Source organism: Cervus canadensis, chromosome 1 (genome assembly GCF_019320065.1).
Source record: "Cervus canadensis isolate Bull #8, Minnesota chromosome 1, ASM1932006v1, whole genome shotgun sequence".
Taxonomy (NCBI): Eukaryota; Metazoa; Chordata; class Mammalia; order Artiodactyla; family Cervidae; genus Cervus; species Cervus canadensis.
The window spans coordinates 34,230,520-34,257,236 of record NC_057386.1 but is presented as its reverse complement, the minus strand read 5'-3'; the positions used below and the strand labels follow the sequence as shown (position 1 = coordinate 34,257,236).

The 26,717-nt window shown below is 38.2% G+C and overlaps 1 protein-coding gene and 1 non-coding gene across 3 annotated transcripts in view; one reads left to right on the top strand and one right to left on the bottom strand.

Moving 5' to 3' along the window:
* RABEP1 (rabaptin, RAB GTPase binding effector protein 1) overlaps positions 1–26,151 on the bottom strand; it is a 91,095-nt gene extending 64,944 nt beyond the window's left edge. For both annotated transcript variants that reach the window (XM_043477129.1, XM_043477134.1), the window contains exon 1: positions 25,894–26,151. In XM_043477129.1, the coding sequence (XP_043333064.1) occupies positions 25,894–25,927 (34 nt within the window). In that variant the 5' untranslated portion in view covers positions 25,928–26,151. The remainder of the gene's footprint in view (positions 1–25,893) is intronic.
* TRNAE-CUC lies at positions 23,733–23,805 on the top strand. Its single transcript has one exon. It is a non-coding gene; the product is annotated as a tRNA-Glu (tRNA).
* Positions 26,152–26,717: the final 566 nt, after the last annotated feature.

Genomic DNA, 26,717 nt, shown 5'->3' with positions numbered 1-26,717 from the left:
TCTTAAATCATAATGCATGAGCAACCAACCACAAATCAAACTGAAAATAGATCTCATCACACAAAATACTTTTTTTTAACATGGCGAGTAGCAGTTCACAATAACTAGTTAATAGCTCATGTAAAAACCACTTAGCCTGGCATATAAGAAAAACCAGGTAAATGTTAGCTATAAACTGGTAAGATTTACTGATATTAAATGAATAAGGGAAAACAGCAGAGTGATGAACCGGCTTTGACAAAAGACCAGAACTCACTTCTAGCCTCATGATTCTGACTCAGTTCCATGCTTAGACTTCCAGCTCATACCATTCCCTACTACCATGCATCATCCTAGCAACATGCCACCATTAACGCCAACTTCAACAACACTAAGCCTGCTGTAACTCACAGCTGAGAGCTATTAGCATATCAGACTCTGCTAAACATTCCACATATTCTGTATACTGCTACCTTCCTCTGAGTAATAAAATAAAGGGAGCACACTATGTTATGCAATGACTTCTTTTAAGGCTTGACATGCAAAGAGAAAAATTATTACATCATTTATTCAAAATGTCTGCATTGGTAGTATAATGATGAGCATAGCTGCCTTCCAAAAGTGTCTGAATTAAGGAACAATACAGAAAGAAAAGAATAATACGGCAAATAAATGAAGGAAAGGTGCAATAACTGTTAGGTATATCTCCTTCCCTAATTTTGACATGAATGTGAGAATATGCAATAATTCAGAAATATTTTAAAGCCTCAAGCTGGGTCCTACTATTACGCTCTAACAGTACACTAAACTTGAGACATTATCAATGGGGGGAAAAACACAATCTAGGTTAAACGTCACTACAATCAGAATTTTTTTTTATTTAAAAACATTTAAGATTCAGGAAAACACCTATTTCAAGCAAAAAAAAAAAAAAAAAAACAACAATGCATAACTCCAGTGGAACAAAAGAATCTGAACAGTTCCTGAAACTCAGAAGTCTTAACTTGTGTGTCACTGACTTTAAAGTGAAACTATAAAGTATTGTCGGTATGTGCATCCATCCAATGGAATAATATTGTCAGAAAAATTATATTAAAAGATTAAGACACAAAATTATATTGATACATAACATAATATGATCTATGGAAATATATATATATATAAAAGACTGGCAAGAATAGGCCAAATTATATTCAGAGTGGTTGTCTTTCTGAATCAAAGCTAATCAAAAGGATAAATTACACTTGATTGGATTTAAATTAAAAAGTAGTAAGCTGCTTCATTTTTTTTTTTTTTTTAGTTTCAGTGGTTATAATTTTGTCCTATTGCTCCATCTCAATTTCTCTGCTCATAAAAAGTACACATAACTTACTTCAATGGTTTTAAAATATTTTAACACACTAAAGAGTCACTTTTTAAAGAGTCACGTATATTTTCCCAGGACAAATAATTTGCTAAAATAAAAAAAAAATTTGCTAAAAACAAAAATCTTTTGTTTCAGAAGTGGCCTTTCAGCTGGCAAATGACCTGTACTCTGAAAACCCTTCCCTGTACTCTGAAAACCCTGTCCAGCCTTTTGGGGGATTACTAAAAATTATTATTTGCAGTAAATACACCCACTAAATGATGCTTTGTTTAGGAAATATTCAGTAAATCCACAATCACTTGCCTCAATAAGGAAGTGGAAGGAGAAGGTAAAGTAAAGTAGTCTACAATAACATTACCAGTCACCTGACAGCATTAGAGCAAACAGATACAGCACTGGGGAATAATTTTTCCCATAATACTAAAGATAAACATAAATTCTTTAGTATAATAGAAAGCCTGTCATCTCATTTTATATAATCCTCCAAAATCTGACTCTAACAACTTTAAGATACTGCAGCCTTTCACCCTGTCCATTTACTCAGATGAACCATTTCTAAAACAAAAGAACATCTGGTGATGAAGTTTACACAGAACATCTTCTTAGCCTTCCTTATGTGAAGCAAAATGAAAACCCTTATTTTCTTTAACTCTTTTATTCATTTTATAAAACTCTCTTAAATGATTAGGTGCTACAGCATTTCAGATAAAAGATAACACTTTTTAAATGATGGGTTTCAAATAAGAAAATCAATCATTTCTCATGTAAAAATTGATGTTTATCTAAATGACTTGATAATGTTGTCATAAATCCAGGAAAAATATTAAATGAAAAGAACTGGCACCAAATTTTAATTCAGGTAGATAATGAGATAATGCAAAATTAAGAAGAGAGTCTTCAAAAGGGCAAAAGTTAATTCTATTTTTGGAAAAGACTGATATGGGGAATGGGTGACAGGTGACAAGAACAGCGGTGAGAAGAATCGAAAAACAGAACATTTTCTAATTTTCAACCTCCCTAGAGATGTTAATGATCAAAATTAAGTAATTAACCTCTAGGCATTTGCAGTGTGGACTTTTACGGGTCCAATTTTTAGTTTAAATTATTGAGTGGGAATAATAACTGAATAATAGTGTTGTAAGGATTTTATCGATTATTATAGTCCAATGTATTTCAAACTAAATGTCAATCCATTAGTAAGCTGTTACATCAATTTAGTGATTAGCAATCTGCCATTTAAAGTTAAAAATAAAATATAATAGGAAATACCAGCAACACATTTAATATGGGTATATGTTGTTTCATGATTGGGTTGCACTGGAGAAAGGGCTTCTTACAGTGGAGAGAGGTCAAAATAGTTTTAAACACCAATTCCTAATTCATGCAGGAATCCATTCCTATAAAAGACATGTGATCACATGGCTTACACATAAACATAAAGCTAACAACTCAGTTCACTGCCTTATGGGGCAGCCAATTCCACCATTAAGAGATTTTAGATTATTCTCCCCGCTTTACTTGAACAACTGGTAACCTGTTAGAAATATATATATTTTTACTAAAAGAACTTTAAATCATCTTCCTTAGAAATCTTAAGTTTTGCCCTACAGAATCAGTGAGGAAAATTTCTATTATCTGACATCTCACACTTGCCCTCTCCTGTTTTCTCCAGATGAAACATCTCTTCACCCTTTAGTAATGTCTAAATTCTTCATAATCTCAGTTGCTCTCTCTGCACACTACAGTTAGTCAAAATTCTACATAAAACAGGACACACTAATCCTAACACAACACCAGCTTAGTAGAAACACTGTATCTGGGGGCTATACTCTTAATAACATACTATAAATTTACCCTAGCTTTTACTAGCCGTGATCTCACATTGTCATTGCTGGCCCAATAAAGATAACTTCAAAAATAAGCTGACTATACACAATACCTTATATAAAAACGGATAACCAAAAAAAAAAAGATAATCAACAAAAGATGTACTGTATAGCACAGGGAACTATACTTAATATTTTGTAATAACGTATAAGGGAATAGAACCTGAAAAAGAATATGTATACACACAAGCATATATATACAACTGAATCACTGTGCTGAAACTAACACAACATTGTAAATCAATAATACTTCAATTTTTTTAAAAAGCTAACTATATGGTTGAAATAAATTATGGACATTTTTGAATACTGATCAAGATATACAATATAGTTCAACCACCATTACATCCATTTTACCAGATAATTTTTTAATCACCTTAATTTCTGATTACACTTAGCCCAATTACCATAACTGTCAAAAGCTCATGTTCAACAACTGATATAACTATGCATGGATAAAAATGGATAGCTATCTATTCAATTTGTACAAATTGGTATTATTCTACTTCGAGTATTTTGAATACCAAATGCCAAGCCAGATGAAAAAGCATGACTCTCACTGGACTGAAAAGCAAATATATTTTCTAACTATTTGGATATTTAAATATTTTAGAGTCCCACTTACAAAACAAAGAAAGCAATTCAAAACTTATATATCTTAACCTTAAAATTCAAAGAAGGCCAAAAGAATTCAGCTTTCTGCCTATAACTCTACTGGCATTCATAAGCAGAACTACATCATGCCACTTCAGGACCTGGCTTGGAACTCTGAGAATTCACTATCAGTGAAGTTGAATTTAATCCTTATTTTGCGCTTGAATTAACCATGTATCAGTAAGGTTGCTGGTGAGAATGCAAATTAGTACAACCACTTTGGAAAACAGTTCCTTACAAATGCACACCTACCATATGATACAGCAATCCAACAAATGAAAACATATTTCCACACCAAGATTTGCACACAAGTGCTCACCAAAGCTTTGATAATACTTACAAAACTACTTTGGCTTATGATAACCAAAAATTGGAAATAAACCAAAATGCCCACTATAAATGGACAAATAATAGTGTATCCATACAATGAAATATTAGACAGCAACAAAAAGGAATGAATTACTAATTCACACAATCTGCATAAATCTCAAGAGCATCGTTTAAGTGAAAGAAATCAGACACAAAAAGTATGATCCCACTTATATAAAATTCTAGAAAAGGCAAAACCATGATGACAGAAAGTAGAGCAGCACTTGCCCAGAGGAGTTTAACCACAAAGTGTCATGAAAGAACTTTTTGGGTAAAACATTCTATAACACAATTAAAGTGATGGTTACAAACTATGTATATTTGAAAACTCATGAATCTATATACTTAAACCTAGTAAATTTTAGCATAAACTATTTTTTGATCAGCTCTACAGCTGGACTGTGAAGAAAGCTGAGTGCCGAAGAATGGATGCTTTTGAACTGTGGTGTTGGAGAAGACTCTTGAGAGTCCCTTGGACTGCAAGGAGATCCAACCAGTCAGTCCATCCTAAAGAAGGTCAGTCCTGGGTGTTCATTGGAAGGACTGATGCTGACGCTGAAACTCCAATATCTTTGGCTACCTCATGCAAAGAGTTGACTCATTGGAAAAGACCCTGATGCCGGGAGGGATTGGGGGCAGGAGGAGAAGGGGGCGACAGAAGATGAGATGGCTGGATGGCATCACCAACTCGATGGATATGAGTTTGAGTAAACTCCGGGAGTTGGTGATGGGCAGGGAGGCCTGGCATGCTGCGATTCATGGGGTCACAAAGAGTCGGACACAACTGAGCAACTGAACTGAACTGTGATAAGAATTTAAAATTACAAGAATAAATTAGTGCTTGTTAGCATTAAGTGCTATCTTATTAGTGCTTCAAGGCACAAGTGCTATCCTCTTCAGGCCAGTTTTATTATCTTCATAGCACTTATCACTATCTGAAACTATTTCCCTAAATATCTGAATGTTTAAATATTGTTCCATGCTAGAGGAGATCCTCAGTGAAAACTCAGACTGTATGTATCCTGTTCATTGTTACATGTTACATTTTTAACACCCTGAACTGTGGCTAACACATGGAAGGCATTCAATAAACATTTACTAAATAAATAAGTAAACAAAAAAGATAAGCGGGAATAACTAAAACCCATTGATGAAGAGGGGCATAAGTCAGGGTTTTAAAAGACAGCAAGGATTTGAAGAACCAAAGGAGAGAAGAGTCTTCAACTGCAATGGAAATGAGACAGTAAAGTATATCTGTCTAGGAGCCAGCAAGCAAACATCTCTGATGAGGGCAAAACTGCAACTTTCCCAACTTTGCATACAAGTCCCAATGAGTTACTCCTTGGCTTTCCAATATGGTAGCCATGGGGCTTCCCTGGTAGCTCAGTTGGTAAAGAATCTGCCTGCAATGCAGGAAACCCTGGCTCAATTCCTGGGCCAGAAGATCCACTGGAGAAGGGATAGGCTACCCACTCCAGTATTCTTGGGCTTCCCTTGTGCCTCAGCTGGTAAAGAATCTGTCTGCAATGCGGTAGACCTGGGTTTGATCCCTGGGTTGGGAAGATCCCCTGGAGAGGGGAATGACTACCCACTCCAGTATTCTGGCCTGGAGAATTCCGTGGACTGTATAGTCCATGGGGTCACAAAGAGTCTTGACATGACTGAGCAACTTTCACTTTCTAGCCACCAAACACATGAAATGTGGCCATCTGAATTATGTGTTAAATATGAAACATATATGGAATTTTGAAGACTTCAGTACAAAAAAATTTTACTATCTCATTAATACTTTCTATCACATGTAGAAATTATAACATCTGGAATATACTGGATAAATAAAATTGAGTATTAAAATTCATTCCACAGAAAGTTATACACACATGTTCAGAGAAGCATTATTCATAACAGCTAAAGAAAGGAAACTCAAATGTTCATCAACTGATGACTAGGTAAACAAAATCTGGTATATTTATACAACAAAATACTATATATCCAGAAAAGGAATGAAGTACTAACAAGTTACAAGACAGACGAGACTTGAAAACATCAAGTAAAAAAAGCCAGACGCCAAAGGCTACCTATTGTGTGATTCCATTTATATGTAACATCCAGACAAGGAAAATTCATAAAGACTAAAATATTAGTGGTTGTCAGCAGTTGGGGAAGAAGGAACAGGATGGGGAATGACTGTTAACGTCTGGGGTATTCTTCGGAGGATGAGGAACATATTTGGAATCAGTGGTGATGGATGCACAGCTCTGCCAGATACTCTAAAAACCACTGAATTGTATGTTTTAAAGGGGTGAAGTTGATGGTGTATGAACTGAATCTCAATAAAGCTGTTAATAAAATTAATTTCAATCAAATTAATTTCACCTATTTAGTAGTGTTTGTTTTGATTTTTTTTAATCTTTTAAAGTGGCTGCCAGAAGCAACTGAAGTGACCTAGCACAGCACAAAGTGGCTGCCAGAACAAATTTACACTCTTTGGCTCACATTCCATCTCTATTGGACAGCATTGTTCTAGAGAGCTTATGTGGGGAGGGGGATACCCTGGATATTTTGAGTTCTCATTTTTACCTCTATTTGCCTTACACTCTCTTCCCCAGTTTGCCAGCCTGCTTCAAGTATCGCCATACTTCACAGCCAGCTGAGACACTAAGGTCAGTCATCCTAAAACCCAAGATGCCCTTCTCCCCTGTGCTCTCACAGTAGCACAGTGTTCCTCAGCTACAGCGGGCAGACTACTATGGCCTGATGAGGTAAGGGGTCTGTACAAGAATGTAAGATGAACTGGGACACTGAGCACATTTCCAGGGTTCCTTGAGAAAAAATGACTGATTCTAGGTCTGGGGCAGAAGTATAAATGATAAACCTGGAACACCTTGGCACCTATTGCAGTTTTATCAAAGGATTTCCCTTTGTAACAAAGGAGTCAACTTAGAGGATTCAATGGCCAACGATGAGATAATGTGAACATCAGTGTGGTAGGCTGAACCAACCACTCCCCTCAAATACTAATTTCCTGATCACCTAACAGGTAAATATTACCTGATATAGTAAATGATGTAATTAAGGATCTTGAGAAAAGTAGTTTATCCTGGATTATCCAGCTGAAGAATAATGTACCCATAAAACCATTCCTCCACCATTCCAGATAAAGGGGGCATTATACATACTCATACATACAATTCACAGCAGATAACTATTAACAAAAAATTTAATTACTTTTGGTTAACAATCCCTTTAATATAAAATGCAAATTTACTCAGAATAGTCTAAGATTTTTTAAATTCATTTTAATTGGAGGCTAATTACAATATTGTGGTGGTTTTTGCCATACATTGACATGAATCAACCACAGGTATACATATGTCCCCCATCCTGAACCCCCTTCCCACCTCCCTCCCCACCCCACCCTTCTGAGTTGTCCCACAGCACTGGCTTTGAGTGCCCTGCTTCATGCATCAAACTTGCACCGGTCATCTGTTTTACATATGGTAATCTACATGTTTCATGCTATTCTCTCAAATCATCCCACCCTCACCTTCTCCCACAGAGTCCAAAAGTCTGTTCTTTATATCTGTCTCTTTTGCTGTCTTGCATATAGGGTCATCATTACCGCCTTTCTAAATTCCATATATATGCATTAATATACTGTATTGGTGTTTCTCTGACTTACTTCACTCTGTATAATAGGCTCCAGTTTCATCCACCTCATTAGAACTGACTCAAAAGAGTTTTATAGCTGAATAATATTCCATTGGGTATATGTACCACAACTTCTTTATCCATTCATCTGCCAATGGACATCTAGGTTGCTTCTGGATCCTAGCTATTGTAAACAGTGCTGCAATGAATACTGGGGCACAAATGTCTCTTTCAATTCTGGTTTCCTCAGTGTGTATGCCCAGCAATGGGATTGCTGGGTCATACGGCAGTTCTATTTCCAGTTCTTTAAGGAATCTCCACACTGTTCTCCATAGTGGCTATACTTGTTTGCATTCCCACCAACAGTGTAAGAGGGTTCCCTTTTCTCCACACCGTCTCCAGCATTTGTTTGTAGACTTTTTGATGGCAACCTTTCTGACCAGCATGAGCTTGTACCTCATTGTGGTTTTGATTTGCATTGCTCTGATAAGTGATGTTGAGCATCTTTTCAAGTGTTTGTTAGCCATCTGCATGTCGTCTTTGGAAAAATGTCTGTTCAGTTCTTTGGCCCATTTTTCGACTGGGTTGTATATTTTTCTGGTATTGAGCTGCATGAGATGCTTATATATTTTGGAGATTAATTATTTGTCAGTTGTTTCATTTGCTATTATTTTCCCCCATTCTGAAGGCTGCCTTTTCGCTGTGCTTATAGTTTCCTTCCTTGTGTAAAAGCTTTTACGTTTAATTAGGTCCCATTTGTTAATTTTTATTTCCATTACTCTGGGAGGTGGGTCATAGAGGATCTGGCTGTGATTTATGTCAGAGAGTGTTCTACATGTTTTCCTCTCAGAGTCTTCTAATTTCTGGTCTTACATTTAGATCTTTAATCCATTTTGAGTTTATTTTTGTGTATGGTGTTAGAAAGTGTTCTAGTTTCATTCTTTTACAGGTGGTTGACCAGTTTTCCCAGCACCATTTGTTAAAAAGATTGTCTTCTCTACATTGTATATTTTTGCCTCCTTTGTCAAAGATAAGGTGTCCATAGGTGCCTGGCTTTATCTCTGGGCTTTCTATTTTGTTTCATTCATCTATATTTCTGTCTTTGTGCCAGTACCATATTGTCTTAGTTTTTTTTTTTTAATCATTTACAAGGGGAAAAAGGCAAGCCTAACACAACATATGATACCTCTTAGAACCATGTTTGATTATACTATAAAACAAATCAAATCCCCTATGTACACACTGTCCTTCATTATAACACAGAAAACCTAAAATGTAGATGTAATTTCTTAAAGTGTAGATGTAATTTCTTATCTCCCTACACTTGTTTATAGGACTACAATAAAACTACACAGCTGACATCAAGAGTTACTTATCACAAGAAAAGTTCTTCATAAATAAATCATAAAAACACAAGCATTATATTTTATTTATAAGGAAAGTTAAATGCATTATTTATGAGCTTTTCAGAAATACCAAGGTCATACATAGAAAGGGATCAGAATTTTGATAAATAGTTATCCTAAGTGTGGAGAAAGAAGATTAATTATATATCCCTGAGGAGACATGAGAAATCAATAAGCAAAAATATTTCCAGGAGAGAGTGCTGATGTTATTGGGGTTGTTGCAGGGTCTCAAAGTTAGAAAAAATTAAATAATGGAAGCTAACAATTAAGTATCCCTTACCTATCAGGTATCATATAGAAAGCAGTAAAGCATAATAATTGAAAGCACAGGCTCTGGAATTGATTTTTGAATCCCAGCTCTGCCACTTATAAACTGGTTCCTTCTCTTTACCTGTAAAAATGAAGACTAGATTACTACTACATTCCAGGGTTATAGGAAGGATTGAATAATATACACAGCTTAAAGAGTATTAGGCCAAGTTATTTTATACATTGGCTCATTAAATTTTCAAAACAAACCATAAAGTAGGCATACCATCCCCAGTTATAGGTGAGGAAACATTCTGAGAAATTAAGTAAAATGTCTACTGTCGCAGAGTTAATAAATGGCAGAGCTGGGTTCAAACACCTATCTGTCAACGCCTAGAAAGATTTCCCTGTGATTGTAAGTATTTAATAGAGATTAATATAGGAGATCCATGCATCACATGAATTATAAACAAGTATAATACCACTTTCTAGGGTGGCTCTTATATTTAGTCACACTGTTAATTTACATGTTGAAATACATATACTCAATAAGAAGTCATTTCCCTTCACAGTAAGGGCATTATACTGTTAGGGTTTTTGGCTTTTTTAAGTTATTTGTGTAACTTTATATCAGAATTGTAAAGGCACAATCTAAAGCATTTTATTATAAACCAGTGGTTCTCAACTGGAGGTGCTTTTGCTCCCCAGAGGACATTTGGCAATGTCTGGAGACATTCCTAGTTGTCACAACCGAGGGCTAAGGGTACTGGTATTCAGTGGTTAGAGGTCAAAGAGGCTGCTTAACATCCTACAATGTAAAGGACAGTCATATACAACAAAGAATAATCCAGCCTAAAATGTCAATAGTGATAAAGGTGAGAAATCTCTTATAAACTGATAGGGAGGGTTGAGAACTTCAGATACAAGTTGACAGACTAGAAGATAGGTACGAAGTCGCTCTCCAAAGGAAACCATAAACAAAACAAAAAGATAATCTACAGAATGGGAGAAAATATTTGCAAAGGATACAACCGACAAAATATCTGCAAAGGATACAGCCCATACCGCTGCTGCTGCTAAGTCACTTCAGTCGTGTCCGACTCTGTGCGACCCCGTAGATGGCAGCCCACCAGGCTCCCCCGTCCCTGGGATTCTCCAAGCAAGAACACTGGAGTGGGTTGCCATTTCCTTCTCCAACAGCCCATTACTAGTCAACAACAAAAACCCAACCAAAAAAATGGTCTGAAGAACTAAATAGATATTTCTCCAAAGACGACATACAGCTGGCCAAAAAGCACATGAAAAGAAGCTCAAAATCACTAATTATTCAGTTCAGTTCAGTCGCTCAGTCACGTCCGACTCTTTGCAACCCCGGTGAATCACAGCATGCCAGGCCTCCCTGTCCATCACCAACTCCCGGAGTTTACTCAAACCCATATCCATCAAGTCGGTGATGCCATCCAGCCATCTCATCCTCTGTCGTCCCCTTCTCCTCCTGCCCCCAATCCCTCCCACCATCAGGGTCTTTTCCAATGAGTCAGCTCTTCGCATGAGGTGGCCAAAGTATTGGAGCTTCAGCTTTAGCATCAGTCCTTCCAATGAACACCCAGGACTGATCTCCTTTAGGATGGACTGGTTGGATCTCCTTGCAGTCCAAGGGACTCTCACGAGTCTTCTCCAACACCACAGTTCAAAGGCATCAATTATTAGAGAGATGCAAATCAAAACTACAGTGAGGTACCACCTCACACTGGTCAGATGGTCGTCATTAAAAAGTCTACAAATAACAAAAACTGGGAAGGGTGTGGAGAAAAGGGAACCCTCCTACACTACTGATGGGAATGTAAGTTGGTGCAGCCACTATGGAAAAACAGTATGGAGATTCCTCAAGAAACTAGAGTTGCCATATGATCCAGCAATCCCTCTCTTGGGCATATATCCGAACAAGACTACAAATCAAAAAGATACATGCAACCTGGTGTTCAAAGCAGCACTATTTACAATAGCCAAGACATAGAAATAACCTAAATGTCCACTGACAGATGAATTGATAAAGATGCTGTGGTATATATATCCAATGGAATTCTACTCAGTCATAGAAAAGTATGAAATAATGCCTTTTGCAGCAACATGGATGGCCTAGAGATAACCATGCTAAGTGATGTAAGTCAAAGACATATCATATTATATGTGGAATCTAAAATATGACACAAATGAACTTATCCACAAACAAACAGATTCACAGAGAGCAGACTTGTGGTTGCCAAGGGGGTGGGGGATAGGCGGATCGGGAGTTTGGGGTTAGCAGATGCAAACTATTACATACAGGATTGATCAACAGCATCCTACTGTATAGGGTAAGGAACTATACTCAATATCCTGTTATAAACCAGAATGGGCAAGAATATGAAAAAATATATATATATCTGAATTACTTTGCTATACAGCAGAAATTAACACAATATTATAAATCAACTATACTTCTTTTTTTTAAGTCCATTCTAATCCTAAAATGCTGTCTCCTTACCATACCTGATTAAAGCAAATCCAGGATATATTTCAGGACAGATGACTACGTAATAATCAACAGCAAAAGTCTTAAAATTTTGTTAACTTTTCAACCAAGCAATTTCACTACCAAGTATATATCCTAAGAAGTAATGATGATGAATATACAGATTTCATTATAAGAATGTTACTTCTTTAAAGCATTTATTTCAAAACATTAGAATTTCAAACGTTAGAAATATGCAAATGCCTAACAAAAGAAAAGCGACCCCCCGAACAAGTTTGAAGATCAAACTTGAAAGAGACCATAACAAATTCTACAGGGAATAAATATGTCCTATGTTATTTAAACTGTCTTCAGCATAGTAAAAGATGGAATGCTTCCCTATTTTACTAGACTAGTATAACCAAGATACCAAAACCCAAGGTAGTACCAAAATGGAAAACTATAGGCCAATCTCAGTTATGAACTTTTTCAAATGAAGAAGACATTAAAATATTATTAAACCCAATCTATATACGTACTAGAACAACCCACCACAACCAAGTTGAGTTTATCTCAACAAAATCTGTCCCAACATTAGGAAACCAATTAATCAGTTTTGTTACAGATCAAAAAGACCTGAAATAATCTCAATGAATTACAAAGGAAAAAAGTAAAGCAATGAAAGAGGAAAACAGCTCTGAGAAACAAATAATGTCCAATAAAAAGGATGATCTACATACCTAAAACACAGAACCCAACAAATGGAACTAAGAAAATATTAAAAGAAAAAAGAAAGAAAATACTCAAAGATTTAAAAGAACAAGTATTTCCGAAAGGAAATCAGAACTGAATACGCAACAAAAAATAATAAAGAGGTGAGCAAATAGGTTGACACAGGAAGAAAATAGAAGGAACTTGGATCTTGGACACCCCAACAATTGAACCAGCCTTGGAATGCTTTACTTCTAAACTTGTCATACACAAAAAAATCAACCCTTGAGTCACTTGGGACTGGATTTCCAATTGCTGTGGGGAGAAGTATTCTTGACACAGAAGAATACATCAAAATGTATATGTATCAAAAGTATCAAAATTTACATGCACATAACCTTTGAACCTTTGAACTAATAAGGATTAAGGTAAGTATTTGCACAAATATTTAGAGACATACGTAGCAGGATGTTTACAACAGTGTTAACTATAATAGAAAAAAAATTAACTATTAATAAATATATACCAAGAGACCTAATTAATATTTTGGAATTCATGCAATGGAATACCATGCAGTCATTAAAAATAAAATTTGTCACTTAAGTGGGAACAACATCCTATATAAGTATTAGAATTTTCAATTTTTAAGAGTTTTTTCATACATTATACATATTAAAACTCTGCAAAGATAATAAACCAACAAGTGAATGGGTATTAGCTTTGGCTAATCTTTTTTTCTTTATGCTTCTTTTCTACATTTTCTGAATTGCTTGCAATAGGCAATATTAATTTTATCTCAAATTCCTAACTTGACAAACAGCTCATATAGAAACAACTCAGAAAACGCAAATGATACTGAAAAAAAACGGCCAACAATTTAGGAAAGAAACAAAAATGAAAAAAGTATAAGCGGATATCTGACACTGAGATAAAGCAAGTCTTTGAAATTATCAAAGCATTATCAAGTTTGTTCGAAAGAATCCTTAGGCTTCTTTATATCATACATTAGCAATAAGAGAAAGAATAAACTCTAAAGTATCTTTAACAAATAAATGACAAAGGCCAATGTCCATGAAAAAGATATTTATAAATAATAAGAAAATGACAAAGGACATGAAGAGGCGATGCACAAAGAAAACAAGTAGTCAATACTTGTAGTCAATACTTGTAATGGGTGTGATTAAAGCCTAATCACACCCATCAAAACAGTATCTTATTGCTGTTTTAAGTTGCATTTAGTAACTTAAAACAGCAATAACATTTGACTATGCTATTGGTAATAAAAATTTTAATCTATACTTAATGTTAACAGGAATGAGGTTACACTAAAAGATATCAGTACTAACGGGAGAAATGTAAACTAAAATAAGACAGATGTCCAAGGATGTCTCCTGTAGAGTTATTTACTAATAGCAAGATCTTACAAATAATCAAATAGGCAGAAACAGGAAAATAAATTATGACATACTTATAGACTTCTTTTTAAGACTTTTAAAATCAATTTTTTTGAAAAATAACTTACACAGAAAAATTTTATATCATAATTAAAAATAGAGGGACTTCCCTGGTAGTCTAGTGGTTAACACTCTGAGCTCCCAATGCAGGGGGCCCAGGGTTCAATCCCTGGCCGGGAAACTAGATCCCACATGCCGCAACTAAGAGGTCACATGTGGCAACTAAAGATTCCTCGTGCAGCTGAAGATCGAAGATCCCACGTGCTGCAACTCAGACCTGGCACAGCCAAATAAATAAATAAAAATAACTTTAAAAAAAAAAAAAGAATACAAAACTACAAGTGCAGTATGATCTACTGCTTAAAAATTGTATTTGTTGATATAGAACATGACCAGAAACACACTAAAATGACAAAATATCCCAAAGCATATGATTACGAGTAATAAGTCCAGTTTTGTTTACACTTTCTTTGTACTTTACGGTAGGGAAAAAAAAAAAAACCTTGGTGTTTTAATTTTGCCCTCTTTTTAATGATGAGAGTTTACTTAACTAAACCTGACCTAAGAGATAGTGGGTAGAATGAAAATAGTCATGAAGCCTGAGCAATTACTAAACTTTCACTTCCTCAATTGTGAAATAGGGAGAATACCAACCTTAAAGAATTCAGAGATTTGAATAACTAATGCATTTAAAGTGCCGTCAGGGAGCATGGTGGCAGACTTAATGTGATCATTCCAACTTTTATCTGAATGAATAGATACCTAGGAAGAGTTCAGGAAAATTCGAGAAGGTTCTTGCCTCTTTAAAACATTAAAACACTAGAAAGTAGGGAAAAAGTCATTGAAACTATGTGGTATAACACCAGAAAAGATAAAGAAAACACAAAACACTATTCAGAAATGGACTCAAGTATTTCTGGATATTTAGCATGTAATAAATAGTGTGACATGTCTAAATCAATGAAGAAAAATCACTATATGTGCTATCCGGCTAGCCATTGAAACAAATTCTAATAAAAGCTGGATTCCTATCTCAGTGCCTACATCAAAATAAATTCCAAAGTGATGAAACATTTAAAAGTAAATACTAGAGACTTCTCTAGTGGTCCAGTGGTTAAGAATCCACCTTGCAAAGAAGGGGACTCAGAGTCTGATCCCTGGTAGGGGAATTAAGGTCCCACATGCTACAGCCCAGGCGCTGCAACTACTGAGCCCACAAGCCACAACTAAAGATCTTACATGACACAACGAAGACCTGGCGCAGCAAATAAAAATATTTTTTTTTTAAAAGTAAATACTAGAAGATAACATAGACAAAGGAAATCTAGAGGCCACTAAGGAAAACACATGATGGACAGGGAAGCCTGGCGTGCTGAGGTCCATGGTGTTGAAGAGTCAGACACAACTGAGTGACTGAACTGAAGGAAAACACTAGTAAGTCACACAAAGTTAAAATATTTCCATACGCCAAAACATCTCAAAATAAATATACAAAATGGGGGAAATTTTTGCTACATTTGCTACACACATGATAATGAAGTTAACTTCCCCATATGTAAAGAACTTAATTTGTTAAATTAAGGAGCTATAAGCTCTCATATGGCTTCCCAGGTGGCTCAACGGTAAAGAATCTGCCTGTGATGCAGGAGACCTGGGTTCACTCTTTGGGTCTGGAAGATCCCCTGGGAAGGAAATGGCAACCCACTCCAGTATTCTTGTCTGGGAAATTCCATGGACAGCGGAGTCTGGCAGGCTACAGTCCACTGGGTCACAGAGTCAGACAAAACTTAGTGACTAAACAACAACAAGCTCTCTTATACCCTGACAGTGAGCCTGTAAACTGTCAAACTGTTTTGAAAGAGAATTTGACATTCACCATTAAATTTTTAAACATGCATTTTTTGACTCAGTAATTTTGGTTCAAGCAATTTGTGACACAAAAATACTCGAGTGTGTGAAGACAGGTAGGAGGATATTCACTGAAGTTTTATTGTAATTGCATGAATATTTATCAATGAGGACTTACTTTAAAAAAGTATAGTGCATCTATATTGTTGTTCAGTCGCCCAGTCCTGTCCAACTCTTTGGACCCCACGGACTGCAGCAGCTATATTATGCAGCCACAAAAGTGATCTATTTCAAAAATAGTAACATTATCTATATCAAAAACAAAGTAAAGAAAAAGAGGGTTGAGAAAAGCATATACACCGTGACTCCACTTTTAAATCATCAGAATATACATTTCTTTTTAAAAAAAAAGAAAAATATATACCAGATCTTTAACAGTGTTTATCTCTGAGAGGTGAGTTTATGAACTTATATGGGCTTTTCCATTCATATTATACATTTTCAAATTTTTACAAGCATTTTTTTATTTCTGATGCAAAAAAATATTTTTAAGAAATTTAAATTCACATACATGCAAAGATAGGCACAATAAAGGACAGAAACGGTATGGACCTAACAGACGCAGAAGATATTAAGAAGAGGTAGCAAGAATACAGAGAAGAATTACACAAAATAAGATCTTAATGACCCAGATAACCATGATGGTGTGATCACTCTCATAGAGCCAGACATCCTGGAGTGTGAAGTCAAGTAGGCCTTAGGAAGAATCACTATGAACAAAGCTAGTGGAGGTGATGAATTCCAGCTAAGATATTTTAAATCTTAAAAGATGATGCTGTTAAAGTGCTGCCCTCAATATGCCAGCAAACTTGGAAAACTCAGCAGTGGCCACAGGAATGGAAAAGTTCAGTTTTCATTCCAATTCCAAAGAAGGGCAATGCCAAAGATAATGTTCAAACTACCGCACAATTGCAATGATTTCACATGCTAGCAAAGTAATGCTCAAAATCCTTCAAGTTAGGCTTCAACAGTATGTGAACTGAGAACTTCCAGCTGTACAAGCTGGATTTACAAAAGGCAGAGGAATCAGAGATCAAATTGCGAATATCCATTGGATCACAGAAAAAGTTAGAGAATTCCAGAAAAACATAAACATCTGCTTCATTGCCTATGCTAAAACCTTTGAATGTGTAGACCACAACAAACTAGAAAATTCTTAGAGAGATGGGAATACCAGACCACCTTAGCTGCCTTCTGCAAAACCTGTATGCGGGTCAAGAGGCAACAGTTAGAACCCGACATGGAACAAGAGACTGGTTCAAAATTAGGAAAGGAATATGTCAAGGCTGTATACTGTCACCCTGTTTATTTAACTTATATGCAATAGTACATCATGCAAAATGCCAGGCTGGATGAAGCACAAGCCGGAATCAAGACTACAGGGAGAAATATCAATAACCTCAGATATGCAGATGACACCACCCTTATGGCAGAAGAGGAAATAAAGAGCCTCTTGATAAAGGTGAAAGAGGTGAGTGAAAACCCTAGCTTAAAACAACATTCAAAAAATGAAGGTCACGGCATCCGGTCCCATCACTTCATGGAAAACAGATGGGGAAGCAATGGAAACAGTGACAGATTATTTTCTTGGGCTCCAAAATCACTGTGGACAGCAACTGTAGCCATGAAATTAAAAGACGCTTGCTCCTTGGAAGAAAAGCTATAACAAACCTAGACAGCATATTAAAAAACAGAGACATTACTTTGCCTATAAAGGTCTGTATAGTCAAAGCTATGGCTTTTCCAATAGTCATGTTCAGATGTGAGAGCTGGACAATAAAAAAGGCTGAACACCAAAGAATTGATGCTTTCGAACTATGGAGAGGGAGAAGACTTTTGAGAGTACCTTGGACAGCAAGAAGGTCCAACCAGTCAATCCTAATGGATATCAACCCTGAATATTCATTGGAAGGACTGATGCTGAAGCTGAAGCTCCAATACCCTGGCCACCTGATGTGAAGAACTGACTCCGTGGAAAAGACCCAGATGCTGGGAAAGACAGAAAGCAGGAGGAGAAGAGGACAACAAACGATGAGATGGTTGGATGGCATCACTGACTCAATGGACGTGAGTTTGAGCAAACTTCGGGAGATGATGAAGGACAGGGAAGCCTGGCATGCTACAGTCCATGGAGTCCCAAAGAGTTGGACACAACTGAGTGACTGAACAACAACAACATGAAAGAATAAACAAATACATAAATGGAACAGAAACAGTGAGCCCAGAAGTAGATTCACACAAATATAGATGACTGATCTGCGACAAAAAAGAAAAGGCAATTCAATGAAGAAATGACAGCCTTTTCAACAAATGATGGTGCTGGAACAACTGAATATCCACATGCAAAAATAAAGAAAAAAGAATTTAGATACAGACCTTACACCCTTCACAAAAAATAACTCAAAATGAGTCACAGACCTAAATGTAAAATGCAAAACTATAAAACTCCTGGAGCAAAACATAGGGAAAAATCTAGATGACAATGACTTTTTAGATATAGCACCAAATGTACAATCCATGAAAGAAATAAGTTGGGTTTCATTAAATTTAAAACTTCTGCTTGTGAAAGACATTGCCAAGGGAATAAGACAAGCCCCAGATCTGGAGAAAATACTTGCAAAAGACATATCTGATAAAGTCCTATGATCCAAAATATACAAAGCCCTCTTAAAGCTAAACAATAAGAAAATTAACAATCTCATTAAAAGTTATGCAAAAATTCTGAACAGACACCTCACAAAAGAAAATATACAAACAGTAAATAAGTTCAACATCATCTGTCTTTCGGTAACTGCAAATTAAAACAATTAAAGATACCACCACACATCTAGAATGGCTTAAATCCAAAACACAGACACTTGCTGAACAAATGCTGGAAAAAGTGGAACAAGAATTCTCATTTATGGCTGGTGGGAGTGCAAAATGGTACACCCACTTCAACATACTCTTCCCATATGATTCTGCAATCACACTCCTTAATATTTAAGTCAAATGAGTGGAAAACTTATATCCGCACAAAAACCTGCTTTACAGAAGTTTTATTGGTAACTGTCAAAACTAGGAAGCAATCATGACGTCCTTCAATACCTGAATAACTGGTACATCCAGAAAATGGAATATTAATCAGTCCTTAAAAAAAAAAAAAGCTACCAAGCCACAAAAAGACATGAGGAAACGTTAAATGTGTATCACTAAGTGAAAGCAGCACTCTGAAAAGGCCATGTAACTGTATGATTCCAACCATATAACATTCTGGAAAAGGCAGAAACCATGGGAACAGTAAAAAGATCAGTGCTTGCCAAGGAGCTAGAGGAAAAGACAGATGAGTAGGTAGAACATAGGGGATTCCTAGGCAATGAAAGTATTCTGTACAATAATACATGCATTGCATGTTTATCGAAACCCACAGAATGTACAACACTGAGTGAATAATGTAAATGGACTTGGGGTGATAATGATGTGCAAGTTCATCGATTATGTAAAAATTTACTACACTGGTGGAATGTTGTGGAATGCTGATGGTGGGGAAATGGGGAGGGGGTACAAGGAAACTTCTGGCTCCTTGTACTTTCTGTTCAATTCATACGTTCCATTCAGTTTTGCTGTGAAACTAAAACTACTCTAAAAAATAGTGTCTACTGATTTTTTAGAACCTGTAACTATATCTGTATCCCCAGTGTCTAGCATGGTATCTGGTCTATAGTGAACACTGAAAAAGTAGTAATTTAAAAAACACACAGCACAAAGCAAGGAATGTAACAGGTCAATAAACCACAGCTTTTATTTTATTATAAACTAATATGATACAGAGAAACAAAACAAATTTGAGGGAATGTTACCACATATTAAACAGAGTTGAGAGTTTTAATCAAATGAGTATCTTAGATGTTCAATGCATAAGTCATATGGACTCCAGGTCTGGAATATTCTGAAATTTTAGGAACACCACTTCAGGAAGAGCGCTGACAAACTACACGGTACTGGAACGTCTGGTTAGCCAAGCAGAGGAAACGACAAAGGATGGAGCAGGTATAGAACCCTCATGTGAGGATCTGCAAGATGGAAGCAAACTCTTTAAATATCTAGACCTTTTCTGTGTGGAAGAGAAAATAAGATCGATTTTGACTCCTTCATTAGTCTCTAATGAGAAAATTGAACAAAGGCACATTCCGTCATAGCTTTCCCTGTTCTTTTACTTGTAGTTAAGTTTCCCCTGTGCTCCAGAGAAGAACAATGTACCAACACTAGGCACCTCCTCATTTCACATTATTGTGCCTCAGGTTCATTCCTCCACTATACCATGAAATTCCTGAAATCGGAACTATGCAGAATGCCAGTTCTGCATTACCTGGCACAACTGTACTACACAAAAGAGAACAACTGGTTACGAAATACTTTTATGAAGACTAAACTCAATTTAATGATTAATTATACAAGAACAACACAACAAATTTCACTAAATAAAAACCAAAATCAGAGTCCTTAAGAGTCAAAGGCAATTCCATCCACCGGGTGGTCAGGTAAGACATACAATTAAGGGATTATAATACAACCCCAGGCTACTGCATGTAGGCACTCTGAAGTAGTTAAGACTGTGAGAGGTAAGCTCAGGGCTTTTGTGTTTCAGATCAAGTTTAGTGGCTGGGAGCTTTATCAAGTAATAATAAACCAAATATATGTATTATTGAATAAAATGGTGTTAAAACAACTAGCTTTAACACCTTCAGTTCAGTTGCTCAGTCCTGTCTGATTCCTTGCGACCCCAAGGACTGCACTGCGCCAGCCCCCCTGTCCATCACCAACACCTTGGAAGAAAAATTAAGTTAGAGCCCTATGTCACATCAAAAATGAATTCCAGATGCAGGCAGGTTCCCCCAGCAAGCCAGAAAGCAGCTTTCCAGGGAGCTCTGCCCTTCAGAGGGCCACAGCTGCACCTCCTCCAACCAAGTCTGGATCTCTGGGAGCAGCCTCTTGAAGATGTGTTTCTTCCTCGGGTGCTCTCCCTTAGCCCTAGAGGCAGTAGCTGATCACTATCTCTACTATCCCTATATTCTTCAGGCTCTTCTTTTCCCTTAGGTAATCTCTTATGTGGGCTCAAATGGTAAAGAATCCACCTGTAATGCAGGAGACCCCGGTTCAAGTCTTGAGCTGGGAAGATTCCCTGGAGAAGGAATATCTATTTAGTTAACAATTCTTTATATTAAACTTTATCTGTTAAATTTAAAAAGAAATAAATTTCAGATGATCTATAGTACTAATTACACCTCCCTTGCCTTCCTTAACTCTGTTGCCAATCTAGCAACCAGAGTGATTTGGTGTTTTTTTTTTTTAATGTAAGTCAGATCACACCACTCCTCAGCTCAAAACATTTTCAATGATTCCCCACAGTGAAAGTCAATCTTTACAATGCTCTAGGACCCTATAATACCTGCCACCTTTCACCTCTTATTTTACTGCTCACTTCTCCCTTCCTCTCCCACATCCTTCCACCCACCGCCCCAGTAATTTCATTCTAGCCACAATGATCTCCATGCCATCCCTCAAACGTGACAGACACATTCCTTCACTAAGGTATTCGCAAAAATTGATCCCTCTGTCTGGAATACTCTTCCTTCAGATATCCACACATTAGGTCTTCTATCACCTTCAAGTCTTTGGTCAAATGTCACCTTCTCAACAAGCTTACTCTGACCACCCTATTTAAAACCAGCCTACCCTGCCTCCTTTTACCCTGTTCCATTTTTTTTCTTTTTCCATAGCACTTATCACCTAACAATCCATATGCTTTGATATGTTTGTTGTTTAATATCTGTTTCTCCCACGCCAGGGCAGGGTTTTTTACTATCTGTGTTGTCCACTGATATATTCCAAATATCTAGAATTGCGCCTGGCAAGTAGTACACACTCACACGTGTTGAACAGTTTTACACTTGTCTGTGGGATTAACTAACGGCCTTCTGCTTCACTACTTAGGAACAAGGACTGGGTTTTTTTCATCATTTTATTTCTTAGAGCTCTGCCTAGACTAGGCACACAAACATTTATTAACTGGATTTTTTTTTTTTTTCGTCTATCAGAAAATACAATTTTAAAACAACTAGCATTATCCAGGGCTTGTAAGAGTGTAGGGGAAATCTACCCTCTCATATACTATTGGCAGGTATGTAAATTGATACTTTTTGAGAGTAAGCTAGTAATAGCTATTAAAATTTAAATCACTCAGAGCTCATGCCCTTTAATTCAGTAGTCTTACAGAAGTAAAAGTACCTGAAAAGTATGTACAAGAATATCTAGACCAGAACTACTTATAAAATGGAAGAACTGAAAGCAATCTACTTATCTACCAATAAAGATAGAGGCAAATAAATCATATGTGGTACATGTTATGTGACAACATTCTTTAACAAGAATGAGGCACATCTGTAGCAATGAACTGGAAAATAGCCCACAATCTAGTAAACAGATCAGGGGGCTCTGGCATCAGATAACCTGGATTTGAATCCTGGCTCCCCTCACTTCCTAGCTAGGTAATTCTAGGCACTTTTTAACTTCTCTGCGCTTCAGTTTCCTCATCAATAAAACAGGAACAATATTATAATAGTATCCACTTCACTGACCTGAAGATTTCCTGAGATAATGCATGCAGTGTCTATAGCACATTTATGGGCACATAACCATTTACAAGTATATAATAAGTACAGTTATCATTTACAAGTGAAATAGACAAGTTGCAGACCTATGTATGTAAACCATGTCCATTTTAGGGGGAAAAGCCTATGAAATTTATAGAAAAAAGTCAAGTACAGAAAACTTAATACTGGTTTCCTCTCAGAGATGAGAGAAGACATACTTAATAGCCACCTTTTTTTAATGCAAGGATTTTAGAATATGGTGTTTTTAAATAAAAAAGAAATGAAGTAAAATCAGAGCAAATGCTTCTAAGAGTTTAACTTAGATTCAAAAATATTACAGTTTGAAATAGTTTACATCACATATACTCTTTGAATTCTCAAGATAAAATAAATAATCGGCTGAAATTTCTTTGACTATTAAAGTTACCTTTGTTCTAAATGAGTAAACTAAGGTGCACAATCCAAAAAACAGTTTTTAAAAAACTTACAAAATAAGGACTTGGACTGCAAGGAAATCAAGTCAGTCAAACCTAAAGGAAATCAACTGTGAATATTCACTGGAAGGACTGATGCTGAAACTCCAATACTTTGGTCACAGCATTCAAACAGCCAACTCACTGGAAAAGACTCTGATGTTGGGAAAGACTGAGAGTAGGAGGAGAAGAGGACAACAGAGGATGAGATGGTTAGACAGCCTCACTGAGTCAATGGACATGAACTTCAGCAAATTCTGGGAGATAGTGGAGGACAGAGAAGCCTGGCATGATGCAGTCCATGTGGTTACAAAGAGTCGGACATGACTTAGCAACAAAACAAGAAAATTATTACACTTTAACCTATAGATTTTACACACAAATCAGTTCTTTTTTTAACCTACAATATCTCCATGAAAAATAAAAGATATGTCAAAGAAAGAAAAGAAAACAACATCAACGTAAATTAAAACTGCTTCTAAAATGGGATACCTGAGAATTCCCTGGCAGTCCAGTGGTTAGGACTCTGTGCTCTCACTGCCGAGGGCCTGGGTTCAATCCCTGGCCAGGGAACTAAGATCCTATGAGTCGTGCAGCGCAGTCAAAGAAAAAAATAAAAAGGAATAAAAGCTAGATTAAAGTCAAAAAGTAAAAGTTACCTTTTACTGTCAGTTTAACTCAAAAGAATTCTGCAATTTTTTTATGACAGTAGGGCTAGGAAACTCAAGTGTGCTTAAAGCTAAAGTGTTAAGTAGTGATCTATATTAAGTTCAGCAAAAGAGAAAAATTAAATCCCCCAAGATGAATTTCTAAGAAGACACAGACACAAAGCACTCAAAAACACAGAATTCTCTCTCCTTTTGTTAACAGTAGCTGTGGCTGCTCATTTACTACACTAATTGAAAATACTGCAATCTATGCAAACTAAATCTCATCCCATAGTCACAGGATTTGAAAAATAGGGTATAAACCTGTAGTAAGAATACATGATTTCCTAAAGCTAATTTTTCCTAGCCTCTTTCAAGTGCTTAGTCACTTCTGCCTATTTACAACAAAGACCATTTCACATCTAGAAAGAGGGAGGGAATTTTGATTCCGGACTGTCATGTCACCTGAGCCGCCCTAGACCTTTGTTTCCATGCAACTCAAGAGAAGGCAGCCGCCAGCTAAGCATACCTACCACTCCAGATCAGAACCAGAAGCCACTGGGGCTCCCTCTACTCTGCCTCGTCTGCAGTAACAAAGAGGTGTTTGTAGAAAGGCAATGTTTTCTTCCCTGACACCAAATACAAAAGGTGAAGATTAAAAGAAAGAAAACCCGTTTTCCTTAGCCTGAAAACCCGTTTCCTCCAACAGTCCACCAGAGAATGCCTCCCATCTACTGAAGCAGAAACAGCATCCAGATTTTCATACAACTCCAGGTGTGTGGGTGCTAGACAGACATCTCTCCTCAGGCAGCTAACAAAACCCAAAACTAGAGGCAAACAGGCTTTAGAGCACACTCCAAGAAAAGAAGTTAGCATTAAAATCTGGTAACATTGTTTCACGTTCCCCAAAGGCAAGAACAAAGAATCAGGTTTTCATGAAATATTTTCTTGAGGCAACCCTAGGCAAAGGCAAGTTTTTAAGCATCAACTATGTGCCCAGCGCCAAATCCCAACATTCCACTCACACTTAAAGATGCTAAGCACACACGCTGATTATAGAAATACACCTGAAAGAACTCTCACTCCCAGATACAACAGTACCTTGCCAAGGACCAAGCACAAAATAGTAACACCTGGAACCATGTGGTCACTCTCTGAAGCAGGGCTTAGCCAACTTCCCAGAGGACAGGAAAGGCCTGACAACCACCTGGGACTATGTAAGATGGGTCTCTTTCTCCTTCCATGGATGGAAGTGCTATAAAAGAGACACGTTTTTACCTCGACTTCAGCATTCCCAAATACCGCCTTAATACTAATCACTTTATGTAAGTCACTTTACTTCCCTTATAGACAAAAAATAAAGGCACGATTGAATCTCTTTTCATGAGAACACTCAGGCTCCAAGAGGCTAAGAAACCCGCATCGTGCTTGTTACTGAAGGCTCCAGGTGCTTTAGACGCCCAGGCCCCAGCACAACCATTAAGCCACGACGCCTCTCAAGGAACGCTACTAAAACCAGTTACAGATCCGAGCCAGTTAGTTTCAGTCACAGAACTGAGCTCAAAGCGTTCAGTGACAAGGACGGAGGCGGGGCGTGGGGAGGGCACATCACCACTACCTAAGCAATTTCTTTTTCTTTTAAAGAATATAGCACATGTTCCTAATTTCCATCCTCCGCACGGGCAGAACCCACGTGCCGGTCCCACCGCTACCCACAGCAGCTCCCTCTCCACTCTCCCCAGCTCACCCGCACCCCCCTCACCACCCCCCTCACTCCACCCCCACCCCAGCCACGGCCAACGCCGGCACCTCCCGCCCCCTCGCCAAAGACGGCCGTCCAGGCCCTCGCACCGCCCTCGCGTGCAGCCAGTGCCGGACCCCGCGCGCTCCCGCCTCCGTCCGGCGGGGTCACCTCCCGGGCCTATGCTCGCCCTTCCCGCCGCCCGCAGGTCCCCCCGCGACGCCGGCGCCGGGCAGGCCGCGCCCGCCGCGCCTGCCATGGTGGGCGCCTCACCGTCAGGCTGAGGAGCCGGGCCCGGCTGCGCCATGGCCAGGCGGCCGGCCTCGGGGAGCGGGGATGGGCGGGGAAGCGGCGTCCCGGGCTCCCGCGGGCTCAGCTGGCGGAGGAGGCGTCGACCGAGCCGCCGCCGCCGCCGCCCAGGGAGGAACCGCTAAGGCTGGAGCCGCCGGCGCCGCCACAGCCGCGGGCAGAGACGGACCCGAGCGCCGACCTCCGCCTCCTCATCCTGACAGCGGGAAATAAGCAGTGCGCAGGCGCGGGGGGATGGGGCGGCACGTGACGTCGCCCTGAGGGGAGGGGCGGGGCTTCGTGAAGGGAGGGGCGTGCAGAGCGAGGCGGAGGCTGGAGGAGGGGCGGGGGGTGTGGTGGGGGAGGAGGAGGCTGAATACCGGAGGAGGGGGAGAGGGAACAGCAGGAGAGCTGCGGCGGGAGAGGCCAGGCCTTGTTCAGCGGCAGCTCCCCACCCTCCGCCCCAGAACAGAGACGAGGAAAGAATAATTACAAAAAGAAGGGCGAGAGAGGAGGCTAGATGGTGAAATTAGTGCAAATCCAGCCTCTGTTTCTTCTAGCTGTGTGACCTTGGGCGAGTCACTTTACCTCTTTGAACCTCACAGCCTTTGCCTGTATAATGGCTACTAAAAGTTTAAATGAAGTGTGCGGAACTGTTTCTTAGGTACTTTCCGTCACGCATCTATGTGCGCTATGACTTTTCAGTGCCACACATCATGAGAGGTGATGGGGATACAGCCAGACAGTTCTTGCACCCACGAGGGGAGAGGGAGAAGATGGTAGGCAGACAATACCGCCCTTACACCTGG